The 17,500-nt window shown below is 41.2% G+C and overlaps 1 protein-coding gene across 2 annotated transcripts in view; it reads right to left on the bottom strand.

Annotated features, from left to right (window-relative positions):
• Window positions 1–12,656, bottom strand: part of ATAD2B (ATPase family AAA domain containing 2B) — a 149,198-nt gene extending 136,542 nt beyond the window's left edge. The window contains exon 1 of one of the 2 annotated variants that reach the window (XM_004745890.3): window positions 12,051–12,656. In XM_004745890.3, coding sequence (XP_004745947.1) covers window positions 12,051–12,266 — 216 coding nt within the window. In that variant the 5' untranslated portion in view covers window positions 12,267–12,656. The remainder of the gene's footprint in view (window positions 1–12,050) is intronic. The other variant, XM_004745891.3, reaches the window with a different exon arrangement.
• Window positions 12,657–17,500: the final 4,844 nt, after the last annotated feature.

Raw genomic sequence — 17,500 nt, 5'->3', positions numbered from 1 at the left:
GGGCACCTGGGTGTCTCAATTGGTTAAGTGGCAGCTCAGGTCATGATCCCAGGGTCCTGGAATCGACACCCACATCAGGCTCCCTGCTCAGTGGGGAGCCTGCTTCTCTCTCTCCCTCTGCCTGCCAGTCTACCTGCTTGTGCTCACACTCACGCTCTCACTCTCTCTCTCTGAGACAAATAAATAAAATCTTTAAAAAATAAAATAAAATTAGCAAAATGTATGCACAAAGACAAAAAAAAAAACTATAAGCTTCAAAAGAGCGTGAACACCTACAAAAGAATCATACCAACATCAAACTTCAAGAGGGAAATGTTGAAAAACAAAAATAAAACTGGGGGCATCCACTACCTGATTTCAAGCATTACTACAAAACTGTGATCACCAAGACAGTATGGTACTGGCATAAAATCAGACACATAGATCAGTGGAACAGAGTAGAGAGCCCAAATATGGACCCTCAACTCTATGGGCAAATAATCTTTAACAAAACAGTAAAAAATATACAGTGGAAAAAAGTCTCTTCAATAAATGGTGCTGGGGGGGGGGCTGGGTGGCTCAGTGGGTAAAGCTGCTGCCTTCGGCTCGGGTCATGATCTTAGGGTCCTGGGATCGAGTCCCGCATCGGGCTCTCTGCTCAGCGGGGAGCCTGCTTCCTCCTCTCTCTCTCTCTGCCTGCCTCTCTGCCTACTTGTGATCTCTGTCAAACAAATAAATAAATAATCTTTAAAAAAATAATAAAAATAAATGGTGCTGGGAAAACTGTGCAGCTATATGTAGAAGAATGAAACTCGACCATTCTCTTACACCATACACAAAGATAAACTCAAAATGGATAAAAGACCTCAACAGTGAGACAGGAATCCATCAGAACCCTAGAGGAGAACATAGGCAGTAATCTCTTCTATATCAGCCACAGCAACTTCTTTCAAGATATGTCCAAAGGCAAAGGAAACAAAAGCGAAAATAAACTTTTGGGACTTCATCAAGATCAAAAGCTTCTGCACAGCAAAGGAAACAGTCAACAAAACAAAGAGGCAACCCACGGAATGGGAGAAGATATTTGCAAATGACAGTACAGACAAAAGGTTGATATCCAGGATCTATGAAGAACTCCTCAAACTCAACACACACAAAACAATCATATCAAAAAATGGGCAGAAAATAATGAACAGACACTTCTCCAATGAAGACATCCAAATGGCTATCAGACACATGAGAAAATGTTCATCATCACTAGCCCTCAGGGAGATTCAAATTAAAACCACATTGAGCTATCACCTTACACCAGTTAGAATGGCCAAAATTAGCAAGACAGGAAACAACATGTGTTGGAGGGGATGTGGAGAATGGGGAACCCTCTTATACTGTTGGTGGAAATGCAAGTTGGTGCAGCCTCTTTGGAGAACAGTGTGGAGATTCCTCAAGAAATTAAAAATAGAACTTCCCTATGACCCTGCCATTGCACTACTGGGTATTTACCCTCAAAGATACAGATGTAGTGAAAAGAAGGGCCATCTGTACACCAATGTTTATAGCAGCAATGGCCACGGTCACCAAACTGTGGAAAGAACCAAGATGCCCTTCAACGGACGAAATGGATAAGGAAGATGTGGTCCATATACACGATGGAGTATTATGCCTCCATCAGAAAGGATGAATACCCAACTTTTGTAGCAACATGGGCGGGACTGGAAGAGATTATGCTGAGTGAAATAAGTCAAGCAGAGAGAGTCAATTATCATATGGTTTCACTTATTTGTGGAGCATAACAAATAGTATGGAGGACATGGGGAGTTAGAGAGGAGAAGGGAGTTGGGGGAAATTGGAAAGGGAGGTGAACTATGAGAGACTATGGACTCTGAAAAACAATCTGAGGGGTTTGAAGTGGCGGGGGGGTGGGAGGTTGGGGTACCAGGGGGTGGGTATTATAGAGGGCATGGACTGCATAAAGCACTGGGTGTCGTGCAAAAATAATGAATACTGTTATGCTGAAAATAAATAAATAAAGAGTAACACTGGATACAAGATGACAATAAAGTAATATTCTTTAAGTATTAAACCTAGAATTCTGTATTCAGCCAAATTTTTATTTTAATAAAAGAGCATCATGAAAATATTTTCAGCCATGTAATGCTGCAGAGAGTTTTTCACAAAAAGTCCCAAACTAAAAATATTCTTGGAGGAAGTATTCACAAAGAAGACAAATAAAAGATGATAATATGAAATATAAAAAGATAATCAAATTGATACCTTAAAAAAATTATTCCTACTGGAAAAAACAACAACAAATTAAAGAAAAAGAACAAGTACCTATACCCATAAAAAAAAGTCAGAACTAAAATTCTAGACAATACAGATAGGAAGGTGGAACATTACCAGAATATGTTAAATAGCATGGAGTTAGAAAGAACGGGGCGCCTGGGTGGCTCAGTAGCTTAAGGATCCAACTCTTGATTTCAGCTCAGGACATAAGATCAAGCCCCTCGACAACCCCCCCCCACAACCCACCCCACTGGAGATCCACACTGGGTTCACTCGTGCTGGATGGGGAGCCAGTTTTAAAGCTTTATGACACGGAGATCAGGCCCAAGGCAAGCTCTGCGCTGGGAGTGGAACCGGCTTAAGATGCTCTCTCCCTCCCCCTGCCCATTCTCTCCCTCCCATTCTAAATAAAATAAATTAATTAAATAAAATCAGAAGGTTCATAAAAATGACCTATTAGACATAATCTATGCAAAATCCACATTCTTTTGAAATATACACAGAACTAAAACTAATCATTTACTAAAACTAATCATAAATAAGGTGACAAATATAAATCAGAATTTCAAAAGACTGAAATCATAAGGAGTATGTACTCTGAACACAGTGGTATTAGACTAGAATAACATAAAGATAATTATAAAATAAGTGCCCCTTCAATTATTCTTGACAATATACTTCTTGACAATCACTGAATCTAGAATAAAGCAGGAAAGAAATTAGAAACAATTCTAAAAGAAAAAGTTTCTTTAAAAATATAGGGAGAGGGGCTCCTGGGTGGCTTAGTCAGCTGGGAATCTGCTTAGAGCTCAGACTGTGATCTCAGGGAGTCCTGGGATTGAGCCACGCATCAGGCTCCCTCGCCAGAGGGGAGCCTGCTTCTTCATTCTCCCCTCCTGCTCTCCCTGCTTATGCACTCCCTTTCTCAAATAAATTTTTTAAAAAATAAAAAATAAAAATATAGAGAGGGATACCTGAGTGGCTCAGTCAGTTAAGCATCTGCCTTCAGCTCAGGTCATAGTCCCAGCAACCTGGGATGGAGTCCCTCACTGGGCTCCTTGCTCAGTGGAGAGCCTGCTTCTCCCTCTGCCTGCTTCTCCCCCCTGCTTGTGTACACTCTCTCTCTCTGACAGATAAATAGAATCTTAAAAACAAAATAAAGTTTTTAAAATAAATAAGGGGGGCCAGGGGGATAAACAGGAGCTCCTGGCTGGCTCAGTCAGTAGAGCATGCAGCTCTTGATCTTGGAGTGATGAGTTTAAGGCCCAGGATGGGTACAGAACTTACTTTAAAATATTAAATTAAATTAAATACACACACACACACACATATATATATACACACACATATATACATATATATACATAACAGTAAGATTTGAACAACAAAAAAATTAGGTAGAATCCTAATATGAGACGAGACACAGCACCTGGGTGGCTCAGTGGTTAAGCGTCTGCCTTCAGCTCAGGTCATGATCCCAGGGACCTGGGATCAAGTCCTGCATCCTCGAACATCCAGCTCAGCAGAGAGTCTGCTTCTCCCTCTACCCCTTCCCCCGCTACCAACCCCCCCCCCCGCCACGATGTTGGTGCACGCATGCTCTCGCTTGCAAAATAAGTAAAATCTTTTAAAAAGAGGGAGACAAGATTTTAGTATCAAATAATCAATCCACACTATATCAAAAACATTACTATGGACGTAAAGTGTTGTTCATAAAATTAGTAACAAAAGAAATTAAAAAGCTAGGTATTAACTAACAATGTACTATATACTGGCTAATTAAACATAATAAAAAATAATAAATAAAAATTCCATAAGAATCCGGGGGGGGGCTAGATATTCCCAAATACTGGCAGGTGTCTGGGGATATAGGACCCCCTATAAACTACTCTTAGAAGTAGAGACCAGAGCAGCAAATGTGAAGTAATATTTAAATACATGTATCCTCTGTTCCACTTCTGGGTATCTCAAAGAAATTCCTATACCAAGTCCTCAAGGGACGTTGTATGAGGATGTTAACTGCAGCATATAACAAAAAAACTGCAATGCACAATTCCAGGGGATACAATTCACATAGACTACAGTGTGAATGGTGCCTCCTTGACTTTTTACAACATGGCAGTCCTGTAAGAGTGAACCAAAGACAAAAATGCTTGCCCATACTTACTCACACTTACCCACACTTGCCCACTTACATTTAATGTAGTTGTACTTCATAAATATTTATTGACTGAATGAAAAAACAAAGGAATAAGCAAGCCTCACCACCAAAGTTAGGCTGAATTTTCTCCAAGTTCCTGTCTTGGAGATGAGAGAATATATCATTTTATGGTGATGTGAAGCACCACTGGTCCAGAGATTCTAATTTGGGTCCTAGAATACAGACACAAACTAATAATGCTAAACATGTTTAATTCACTAGTATGTATCTCTATTTATAAGTATGCTATATAATCTCTTTTCAAGAGGTTTAAAGCATGACACTTTTTTTTTTTTTTCAAATGGAAAACACTTACCTACCCCCTCAAATAAACAGATTCTCAGAGCATAAAAGAAAATGTACACACAGGGTGCCTGGGTGGCTCAGTGGGTTGGGCAACTCCCTTCAGCTCAGGTCATGATCCTGGAGTTCCCAGATTGAGTACTACATTGGGCTCCCTGCTCGGCAGGGAGTCTTCTTCTCCCTCTGATCTTCCCCACTCTCACGCTGGCTCTCTCTTATTCTCTCTTTCAAATAAATAAATAAAATCTTTTTTTTTTTTAGATGTTTTAAAAAAAAGAAAATGTACACACTTTTGACAAATATCACAGAGCAGAGGGGACAGATGGCAGCACAAGTACACCTCTAATGTAGACCACAATGCTCCAGATTTACTCTTTATAGAGATTTTTTTCCCCAAGTCATCTTTACAATACTGCAAAATGATCTCTCTACAACGTATCTGCTCGTCTTCCTACACCCACCCCCTGAAGTAAGGCAGCAATTACTGAAAATCACTATCCAATATTTCATATCCCTATAGGCCACTATTCCCACTTTTAGTCCCAATACGTAATCCAAGACACAACTCTAGACAGTCTATACACAGTACGTAGAGAATTTCCCGACTGCACAACAGCCGCCTTCTTTCCTTTGCCAGATATTTGTGGAAACTACTGACTGAACAGCATCAAAGAATAGTGATAGGGCGCCTGGGTGGCTCAGTGGGTTAAAGCCTCTGCCTTCGGCTCAGGTCATGATCCCAGGGTCCTAGGATCAAGCCCCACGTCGGGCTCTCTGCTCCACAGGGAGCCTGCTTCCTCCTCTCTCTCTCTCTGCCTGCCTCTCTGCCTACTTGTGATTTCTCTCTCTGTCAAATAAATAAAATCTTTAAAAAAAAAAAAGAATAGTGATATGATAAGTACAGATGAGACAGTAAGATACCAAAGTGGAGAAAACAGAACTAGATTTAAATATGAAATCCACTTATTACCTATTTAATATTACTTATTACCTACTATTTATTACCTAATTGGTCTTCTACATGCCATTTAACCTTTTTGACAACTCATTTCCTCAACTGTAAAATGGGGGTACCATCACCTGCCTTACAGGGTTGCAGGGATTAAATGAGACAGAATTAAACACCTGGCATGAAATGCTAAATAAACCTTAGTTTACTCTCCTTATCAGGCTACCACTAATAGGCAGAAAAGCAAAATGCAACAAGTAAATACAGCTCAAGTAAAGCCTGCAAACATGAAAATAATTTAAAATGAGGCATACTTGAAACACCAAAGTGGCTCAGTCGGTTAAGAATCTACTTTCAGCTCAGGTCATGAGCCCAGGGTCCTGGGATCGAGTTCCGCATCGGGTTCCTTGTTCAGGAGGAAGCCAGCTTCTCCCTCTGCCTGCCACTCCCCCTGCTTTTGCACGCACGCTCTCTCTCTCTCGCTCTCTGACAAATAAACAAAATCTTAAAAAAAAAAAGAAGAAGAAGAAAAAGAAAGAGTAGGCATAGCTTTAAAGAAATAAATAAAATAAATAAAATGAAGCATACTTTCCATTCACTCATTCAAAAATTATTTACTGCGCACTATGTTTGGCAGGCAATACTACCAGCATTCAGGATACAGCTGTAAATACAATTTTTGTCGTTAAAGAACCTCAAACATTTCCACTCAAAACACTGAGTAAAGGATTAGAACTCACCCCACTGATTTAGCCCCTACTTGAACTGACTTGTCTTGTTAATAATTTCTTGTATGTATACTATGTGTATACTTATACCCCTAAAAGTAGGGACTGTATTATTTTAATCTTCTACTCTCAAATTCCAAACATCTTTATTTTCACAACATAATTGGCTCCTTAACACCCTATTCATTAACAGAAATGTATTGAGCATCTTCTATGTGTGGGATGTGGCACTAGCCCCTTGGAATATAGCAACTGAGGGAAAATAAGATTCAGTGCCGACCCTCCTGAAGCTTATACACTATTCTAGTAGAAAAGTCTAGGAATTTTTTTTTTTTAAATAAGTTCTACCCCCAACGTAGGTCTTGAACTCATGACCCCAAAATCAAGAGTCTCGTGCTCTCCCAACTAAGCCAGCCAGGTACCCCCAAGGGAGAAAAATTTTAACCAAAGATATATATTCTACCTCCAGATGAAACTAAAATAACAATCTAAAAATGAAAAAAAAAATACAAAATAGTTAAAGTTCAAAAGCACCTGAAGTTTAGAATCTTACAGCATATACTCAAAGGATGTAGTAACAAATACAAATTATAGCCTAGTAACTGTAATTTAGAAGTTAGATGTCTTTTTCTTTCTTTCTTTCTTTTTTATTTAGGATTTTATTTATTGGGACATCTGGGTGGCTCAGTCCATTAAGCATCTGCCTTCAGCTCAGGTCATGATCCCAGCCAGGGTCCTGGGATGGAGCACTACATCGGGCTCCTTGCTTAGCTGGAATCCTGCTTCTTCCTCTACCTGCCACTCCCCGGCTTGTGCTCTCTCTCTCTCTCTGGCAAATAAATAAATAAAATCTTTTTTTTTTTTTTTTTTTTTGAGAGAGAGAGAGAATGAGCAGGAAGAGGGAGAAGCAGACTCCCAGCTGAGCAAGGAGCACAATGCAGGGCTCGATTCCAGGACCCCAGGATCATGACCTGAGCAGAAGGCAGATGCTTGACCAACTGAGCCACCCACCCAGACACCCCTTCAGATGTCTTTTCTATCATTTGATATAAGCCACGCACAACATACCTCTATAAAACTGTCTAGTTTATATTTAAACACAACATTTTATGTATGGTTTTCCTCTCTAACTTTGTACTTTCGTAGAAGTTTTTATCCAAAAATCCCAACTGCCTTTTACTCAATAGCTCATTTTTCATGAAATCCTCCCACAGCAGAGAGGTAAAACAAAGATAAAATAGTCCCAATAAAAGACCAAAACCCAAATACCAAGAAATCAACTCAGTAGGGGACACAAATGAAATTTCATTGTGTATGTGTGAAAAGTAATGCCAAATATACAATTCAGAGTAATACAGCACATTTCTGAGGTGGATCCTTGAAGAAACAGGATCACTCTTCATTCAGGCTAAGCTACTGGTTTGGGCCTTAGCCCTCCTAGCAAGTAATAATCCTATATCACCCGTCCAGCTGGTTTCTAGAGGCTACAGGTTTATCTATAATTAGGTATTTAGGGAACATGCAATCAAGGACCTATCAAAGAATGGTTACAAAGACTACGTGCCAGCGAAAATGCTTTAAGGAATTAATATGGATTCACTGACACAGATATTTTAAGTTTCATCCATGACCTTAAAAACTGAAACTGAGTATCTAGACTACAGAAATGGCCAGTAATTGAATTGTTTAAAGTTGAATTTTCAGGGGCGCCTGAGTGGCTCAGTCTGTTGGGCTTATCTGTGTTTGGCTCAGGTCATGATCCCAAGGTCCTGGAATGGAGGAGCCCTTCATGGGGCTCCTTGCTCATTGGGGAGCCTGCTTCTCCCTCTTCTTCTGTCTGCAGCTCTGCTTATTTGTGCTTTCTTTCTCTCTGCCAAATGGATAAATAAAATCTTTAAAAATAATAATAATAGGGTGCCAGGTGGCTCAGTTGGTTAAGCAGCTACCTTGGGCTCAGGTCATGATCCCAGGGTCCTGGGATGGAGTCCCACCCACATCAGGCTCCCTGCTCAGCAGAGAGCCTGCTTCTCTCTCTCCCTCTGCCTGCCACTCTGCCTACTTGAACTCTCTATCTCCCTGTCAAATAAATAAATAAAATCTTTTAAAAATAATAATAATAAACTAAAAGAATAAAGTTGCATTTTCAGTTGGCTACCACAGGTAATCCTATGAACACCATAGCTATTTTGGTTCAAAACTGTGACAGGGGACATTGTTTAACACATTACTCAAGACCCTGATACATATGACAAAAACTTGCTCTACTGTGAAGAACTTCTGTTTTTACCTACTCATCTGAGTGTTCTATGCATTACTACATTTTGCTTTCAGACTTCTTTTTCATGTTTAACCATCAATTTCTACCACTCTGCTTCTATTGTGTTGGTAAATGCATGAGTGTTGGAAAAGAGTAAGTACAAGGTGATAAAAGAGCATACTAAAAAAGGACTCAAAGACTTTTTTTAATGAAATTAAGATAAAGCAAGTTTACCTATAAAGTAACTCAAAATACTTATTCTAACCCTCTCAACAAAGATGGGGCCTCAGAATGTACTATATAACCTTCCCCAAAAACGTAACACACTAGTGATGAAGTCAAAAGCAAACAGGCCTAACAGAAATAAAAAAAGAGCTGAAATATTTTTCAAAAACTGCTTTCCAATTCTGGGAATATAATATTAGTTTGCTGAGAGTGACTCTTTGGTGGAGCAAATAAATGCTAATTGATCATATTAACTGACCTAAAAGAGGTGAAATTCTATACATACTAAACAAACAAAAAAACACAGTTATCAGAGTATCACAACTAACTACATAAATCAAGTTGACATTTAAAAAGTTTGGGAACGGGGTGCCTGGGCTGTGCCTTCAGCTCAGGTCATAATCCTAGAATCCTGGGATCGAGCCCCCCCCCATTGGGCTTCCTGTTTGTTGGGAAGCCTGCTTCTCTCTCTCCCTCTGCCTGCCACTTCCCCTGCTTATGTTCTTTCTCTCTCTCTCTCTCTCTCAAATAAATAAATAAATAAATAGTCATTAAAAATAAAATGTGTAGGCACAAGAAAATCATGGTCATAACCTACAAAATGTATCATATGTGTATTTCCCAATTCTACACATACTTGGGGGGGAAAAGGCAAAATTATTGGCACAGCTCATGGTCCTATGACTTTTAAAGCAAATGAAGTAACTCTAAACAGCACATGAAATCTAAAAAGCATCCAGGAAGTTGAGGAGTAAGGGAAGAAATCAGCATCAGGTATAAAGTGAAGAACGTAAAAGAAGAAAAAGGAGGACCTCCTTAATTATGTATCTTATAAAAAGGAACAAATTTCTTCCTACAAAAATAAGGGTCTCCTAAAGCAACAGCATGAACAACTCCATTTTCCAACAAGTAAGTCATTACAAACACTAGCAAATGGCTAAAACTCCAAAGACACAGAGGGTACCTATTTAAATACACAGGAAAGAGTACTAAATTCTTGCAATTCATAAAACGAACTTGAGAGAAGAACTTACCACACTCGTATCAACCCACCTTAGAAATACATACAATGAAATATTCAGAAATCGCTTTGTAAATATATAGTCCATAAACTTAAACTCAGAATTTTAACTTATCCACTTTTAAAGGACCGATGACAAGATTAGTAAATTTCTTAAATTTCTCAGAGAAAGCCATTAGATCATTCTATCTAAAACAGAAAAACAAATATTTTAAAGTAAATCTTCATCAGCCTGTTATTTACAGCCTTTTAAAACATTTTCAAGGGATCCTTGAAACAAAGTTTCATTAGCATCCTTCTAGAAAAAGCTGTACTGCCTTTCATTCCTCCAGCCATTTAAAAGCTACCAAACATTCATTTCTACATTAGATTATTGATTCCTTGCCTTTTAACATCTCCATAACAGCTGCTTGACAAATTACTTCACCTTATTCCTCAGGGGGTAAGGACAGCATGATATCCATGAATTCAAAAATGGGACCACAAACTGATCAGTGACAGATGAGCTAATTGCTTCAGATGAATTAGATACTGCTCTAATAGACTAGGCATTCAAACCATTATACTACAATTAAATGCTTACACTCTAAATATTTTTCTTGTACTTGGGTGTAGAAGACAGACCTTTCTTAAATTTACTTCCTTTTTAAAATATATGTCAGCTTCAGAAAGTCTATAAGCTTGTACACATTGGGAGTAATTTCTACAAAATGCCAAGTTTTCAAAATAATTATTCTAAATAGTATGTACAACTTTCAGATTTAGCTTTCTCATTTCAACCTACGAGAAGTTCGCCCCAAAAGAGTCTAACGAGACAGTTTTTTAAAATGTTTTCCAGACTTTTAGCAAAATAAAAACCAAATACATTTTCAGAGATACAATAAATATATTTCAGGCTAGTACAGAATAATGTATGATTATTTCCCTCAGTTCATTCTGATTAGTGTCTGAACAGTCTGTGATAGAGAAAAAGCACACACAAACCATAATCTTGCAGACCCCATAGAAAACAAAATACTGTTTCCCTCCCACAATAACAAAATGGTGTGAAATCAAAGGAGCATTTTAAATAAATGAATAACCTTTTCCAGCCAAATTAGTCTCAGTAAATTAGCCTCTTGCTAGACAGAAGCAATACTCTTTTCTGAATTCATAACCAATCTCCTAACACAAACTTCTCCATTCCCTTAAAGTGACAAAACAAGTGCAAGCTTAGAGTGTTATAAAATGAGCTCTTTCGACCACTTTTTTTTTAAAAAAACTAAATCTCCAGCCTTCTTCAAATGTCACGTGTGCGACTGTGTGACCATCGTGTCAATTCACCTTCTATCAACTATTCCCATAACAAAAATGCAGACATCCAGGAAACCATACAATCTGAAGACAGCGTGTGCAATCCAAAACACTCGACGTGCCCCTTTCGAGACTTGAAGCTCTGCTGGAAAGCTCTCCTGGGTCCCTGCTAGAACCCTGGCTCGCTAGCTGGCTGATTCCCCAGCCACCAAAATCCTGCTTGATCTCTGCTGCCTGGAGAGGCGACAGCGTTGGTTTTGTTTTTAAAGTTGGTGTCAGAGCAGCTCCAAACTTTTTTCAGCATCCCTGCCTGGCTGCCAACCGGAGCTCTCCGTTCACTTCCTCACCAACTTGAACCACCCCCAAACAGTTTGAGAGTAAGCTGGAGTTGAGACACCGGCAGGAGCTGACACACTTACAAGAAGGGTTTGACACCGCAGAAAACTTTCACTTCTCTTCCCCAGCCCTTCCACCCGGGGACTCCCGGCCCTCCGCTCCGGCTTCCCTAGAATTCCCCTCTACGGCACGGCAAGGACACGGCAAGCAGACCGTTCTGATGTCCCCGAAAAGACCCCCCAGAGCTCTCTCCCCCCACACTCCAGTCCTGTTCCTCACACAAAAGGGCCGGACCAGCAAAGCTGTCGCAGCCCTGCCTAGCCGGGTGCCATCCTTCACCGCACCCGCAGACCCGGTCCCCAGCCGCCCAAGCGGTCTCCGCTGGAGGCTTCCTGCCCTAACCCGGCCAGACAAAGCCCCGGCGGCCGGGCCGGCCCTCGCCAGCCTCCGGACTCGGGCCGCCGCGCTCTTACCCGGGCCTCTTCCAGAGCGACGCCGGCGCCACCGCTTCCCCCGGCCTTGGCGCCGGGGCAGCTGGCAGCGCGGGTCTTGGAGGAGCGGGTCCGAGAGGAGATGAAATGGCTGCTGCCTCCGGTCGCCCCAGGCTCTGCTCCGGCCCCAGGCCCAGGCCCGGGCCCAGGCGACTTCGACCCGAGAAGACGCAGAGAGCTCTTCCGGGTGTTCACCATGGTCCAGCCAGGAGGACGGGGTCCACACCGCGCCCGCCGCGCCCGGGAGAGCCAAGGAAGGCCGGCCCGCCGGCCGGGCAATCAGGGCCAGTGGAGCCGGGCCGGGAGAGACGAGCCGACCCGCACTCTGCGGAGCGTAGACGAGGACAGGCGAGAGTAGGGCAGAGGAAGAGAAGTAGGCGTGAGAAGGCAGAAAGCGGGAAGCGGGAGCGATGCTCCAGGCCGGCAGCTCAGACCCTCCACCGGCTTCACCCTCCTCAGCGGGAGCCAAGCGGAGCCGCCATTTCTGCCCCTTTCTCTCTCGCTCTCGCTCTCGAGCTCCGTGCGTCAGGGATCCAGCGCCGCAGGGCCGACGAGACCGTGCTTCCGGCCGTGGCCGCTGCGGGGCGCTGCAAGGCTGGCCAGCCCTTCTCCTGCCTGGTTTCCCCCTCCTCTCCCTCCGCCCCTCGAGGAGACCCCGCCCAGCGGCGCGGCGTCAGCGCTCGGCGGCCCGAGAAGGGACGCTCTGGGCTGTGGGAGCTCTATGGTTTCCAGGTCAGGCCGGGCGTCCGGGAGGGGGATGGGACTAACCAGAAGGGGCTTGGGGGTGAGAGAGCGCAGGAGCTGTCTTTGGAATTCTCACCACCTTCCCGATCCTAGTACCCTAGCATCTGCACCATCGCCCCAGATGGGCTGGATGGAGTAAGGAACGACCGACAAAGGCGGGAGATAGACGGGGACACGAGGGCGCGGTGACCTGAGTTGGAAATCCCAGAGGTGTCTGAGGCAGGACACCGAACTTGAGTCTCACTTTTCGTGGCTGTAAAAATAAGACTCTAGTAAAATAGATCTATGCGGCTTCTGGCACATGTTAAGTTTAAGGAAGTACAAACGCTAGGCCCCTGAGTCTGTATACAAAACAAGAAAGGGTCGTTTTCTGTATGTAACCTTAGCCAGGTAGATCTAAGAATCACAAAGAATGAATTCTTTCTCCTTTATCACGGTCGCTCCCACCCGCGCAAGAATTACGAATATATAAAGCTGAACACAAAGTATAAAATTTGTGATTTAACTTTCAAGGTTTAAAACAATATGAAAAGCTCTCCAGTAAAGTAGAAATTATGTTAATTTCACCAAAATTCTCGATATTTTCGCGATAGTCTGTTATCCACTGGGCTTAAGTTCTTCCCGTTTGCTGCAGTAAGAAAAATTGAAGGCTCAAGAAAAGTCCTGTAAAAATACTCAAGCTGCATCAAAATTAAAGCATTCTGGCCATCTAAGCGCCGTCGTTGAACAAAACTTCGTCCAGCACTGAATGGAGGTAATAGTTCTGCTTGGAAAGAAGTATGGATGCCAGGATAATAGGCGAAGTCCACTTCCATTATTGCAACATTCCACCCACCACTTAAAAATCAGCGTCTTATGGGTGTGGAGACCTTATAATGGAAACAGACCTGGTTTTCCTGAATCAGTTAGCTTTGTAGGAGACCCCTGAAGGGAATACAGTTTTCCTATAGAAAGAGGCTGGTTTAAAAAAAAAAAAAAAGAAAGAAAGAGACAGGTTTTCGTTTGTATATGAAGTGTCCTGCATGCAAATTAGAATATGAAGGATTTGTGTGCTTTCCTCCCTGTTTTGTTTCTGTCTTTGTTTTTATAGTCCTCCATTGAGAAAGCCAGATATGATTTGAGCTATTATTCTTGATGAGAGGGCAAAACACAAGCTGGCAGCCCATAAAGCACCCCCCCCTTTAAGGTACCATATGTATATATTTAATTTTCCTCAGGCACTAGTGACTGCCTAACAACAGCAGGGGGAAAACAAATAGTCAACTGATAAATATCCCAGTTATGTAGGACATGAAACTTTACTATTTTTGTTTGTAGCTATTTTTTTGTTGTGTGTGTGGATTTTGTCTTGTTTTTTGTTTTTTAAGATTTAATTCAACTATTTGAGAGAGAAGAGAGAGCACATGAGCTGGGTAAGGAGCAGAAGGAAAAGCAGCCTCCTGGCAGAGCAGGGAGCCAACACCTGGCTCAGTTCCGGGACTCCAGGATCACAACCTGAGCTAAAACCCGTTTGTAGCTGTCTTAATGATTTACAAGAAAAACACAATCTTGGGGCACCTGGCTGGCTCAGAGGAGCATGTGACTCTTGATTTGGGGTCATGAGTTCGATCCTCATGTTGGATAGAGAGATTAAATAAAGCTTTTTAAAAAAGGAAAAGAGGGACGCCTGGGTGGCTCAGTCAATTAAGCTGCTGCCTTCTGCTCAGGTCAATCCCAGGGTCCTGGGATCGAGTCCCGCATTGGGCTCCTTGCTCAAAACAACTGGCTTGAGACTCTCTCACTCTTCTCCCACCCCTCCCCTCCCCAGGCCCCACCGCCCCCCACTTTCAGAAATAAATAAATAATATTTAAAAAGAGAGAGAGAGAGAGAAGAAAGAAAGAAAAGAAAAACAATCTTACTAATAGACCTCCAGGAACCTACAGACTCAACATCCTAGAGCCCTAAAGTCAACTTCACCTCCACAGAATACAAAACCCTATATATTTCGTCACTCCTCACAGTCACAATGCAACTCTCTCTACCCACAGGTCCTGTCCCCGTACTGTAATAAAGACACACCTTTTTGTACTGTAAAACATCTCAAGAATTCTGTCTTCACCATTGGGTTCAACAATCCCACATCAATAACCGGTACCATTTACTGTCAATAAATGTTCGCTCTGAACCCATCTGGTCTTAGGTACTCCGCCAGGGAAATTTTTTTTTTTAAATAGCAACACATAGTTCTGGCCCTCCAAATTACTTACAGGCAAGAGGGAATCAAGAAGACAGGCAAGAGGGCGCCTGGGTGGCTCAGTGGGTTAAGCCGCTGCCTTCGGCTCAGGTCATGATCTCAGGGTCCTGGGATCGAGTCCCGCATCAGGCTCTCTGCTCAGCAGGGAGCCTGCTTCTTCCTCCTCTCTCTCTCTGCCTGCCTCTCTGCCTACTTGTGATCTCTCTCTGTCAAATAAATAAATAAAATCTTAAAAAAAAAGGAAAGTCCTGAGATGCATCTTGAACCACCAAATAGAATAAGGGAATATTATGTACAAAAGAAAGGAAGACTTGAAGAAGATAACAAAGAGTTGCTTTTTTATCTGCAATATGAACCAGAGAAAAAGTTGATAAAAATCTGTTTTTAAACTTTGCTTAGGGGCGCCTGGGTGGCTCAGTGGGTTAAGCCGCTGCCTTCGGCTCAGGTCATGATCTCAGGGTCCTGGGATCGAGTCCCGCATCGGGCTCTCTGCTCAGCGGGGAGCCTGCTTCCTTCTCTCTCTCTCTCTGCCTGCCTCTCAGTGTACTTGTAATTTCTCTCTGTCAAATAAATAAATAAAATCTTTAAAAAAAAATAAAATAAAAAAATAAACTTTGCTTAAAACTACATAAGTTGGGGCTGCCTGGATGGCTCAGTGGGTTAAGCCTCTGCCTTTGGCTCAGGTTATGATCTCAGGGTCCTGGGATTGAGCCCGGCATCAGGCTCTCTGCTCGGCGGGCAGCCTACTTCCCCCTCTCTCTGCCTGCTTGCCTCTCTGCCTACTTGTGATCTCTGTCTGTCAAATAAATAAATATTTTTTTTAAATCACTTAAAAGGAAAAAAAACTACATGAGCTGGTGGGACACCTGGGTGGCTCACTCAGTTAAGCATCTCCCTTCAGCTTAGGTCATGATCCCAGAGTCCTGGGATGAAATCCTGCATCAGGCTCCTTGTTCAACAGGGAGCCTGCTTCTCCCTCTACCTGCCACTCTGCCTGCTTGTGTTCTCTCATTCTCTGATAAACAAATAAATAAAATCTTTAAAAAAAAAAAAGAAAGAAAGAAAGAAAAAAGGTCAAGACAAACCCCAGAACCTGCTCAAGTTAAAGCATCTAATTCAATCACCCTGCAAAATCCTGGTACAAAAGGATACACCCAAGTATAAGGACGAACTAGAAATAAACCTGCTAACCTTCCCACCACCCATCCTCAGGAAACTATGAGGAAAACTGCCTTTCCCAGCATCTACACTAAGAATGAAGAGGAAAAAAACACATCCCTTGAGAATTCAGAACAACGAAGTGGTCCTCAGATTTACAGCCTAAATTCACTAAATCTATTAGGTATGAAGAAACTTGGGACAATAACTTTAGTTATACAGGCTCAAGTCAAAAGTGATTCTTAGCACAAAGGAAAAGCAAACATACATTATCTGTGAAAGAATGCACTTTCAGCAGGACATGCAAAAAAATTAAGTCTCATAAATACAACTCCCTTAAAAAAAAATCACAAAACATTAAAAAAATCATGAAAGCCAGCAGAAAAGAACAAACAGAATGAGGCCTACAGATTGATATTCAAGTACATAATATAAAAGATTAAAAAATAACAAGCAAAAATTTAAAATTTTTAAAAGAATCTTAAATTCTTTTAAATTTTAAAAGAATGAGCTAGAAATTACAAAAGTAAAAAGAGTTCTTAAAGGTAACACCAAAGAGGCAATCTATAAAAGGAAAAAAAATAAAAAATTACATCTCAGGAAAATCTAAAACTTAGTTTCATGGGGATACCTGCTGGCTCAGTCACTGCAACAGGCAACTCTTGATGTCAGGATTGTATATTCAAGATCCACGCTGGGTGTAGAGATTACTAAAAATAGAACTGTAAGGATGCCCAGGTGGCTCAGATGATTAAGAGCCTGCCTTCGGCTCAGGTCATGATCCCAGAATTCTGGGATCCAGCCCTACATTGGGCTCCCGGCTCAGTGGAAGGCCTGCTTCTCTCTCTCCCACTCCCCCTGCTTGTGTTCCCTCTCTCTCTGTCAAAAAATAAATATATAAATAAATAATATATTTGTTTATATTATATGATATATAAAATATAATTAAATATTAATATTTAATTACTTTAAATTATTTAAATTTTATTATTTTAAATTATTGTTTAAATTTATTTTAAATTATTTAAAATATATTTAATATATTTTATATAAAATATATATTTGTGTAAAACAAATATTTATAATATAAAATATATTTAACATACTAAAATCAATAGATATTAAAATTTAATTATTAAAATAAATAATTAAATTATAAATAAAATATATAATATATAAATAAATAAATCTAAGATAATGAATGATACAGTTAAGACAATGAAAACCAAACAACAGACCAAGAGAAAATATTTGCAAACCACATATCTCACAAAGGACTCACCAAGAATATAAAGA

This window comes from Mustela putorius, unplaced genomic scaffold (assembly GCF_011764305.1).
Source record: "Mustela putorius furo isolate JIRA1106 unplaced genomic scaffold, ASM1176430v1.1 tig00000281_pilon_pilon_pilon, whole genome shotgun sequence".
Classification (NCBI taxonomy): domain Eukaryota; kingdom Metazoa; phylum Chordata; class Mammalia; order Carnivora; family Mustelidae; genus Mustela; species Mustela putorius.
This window is presented reverse-complemented; position numbering and strand designations above follow the sequence as displayed.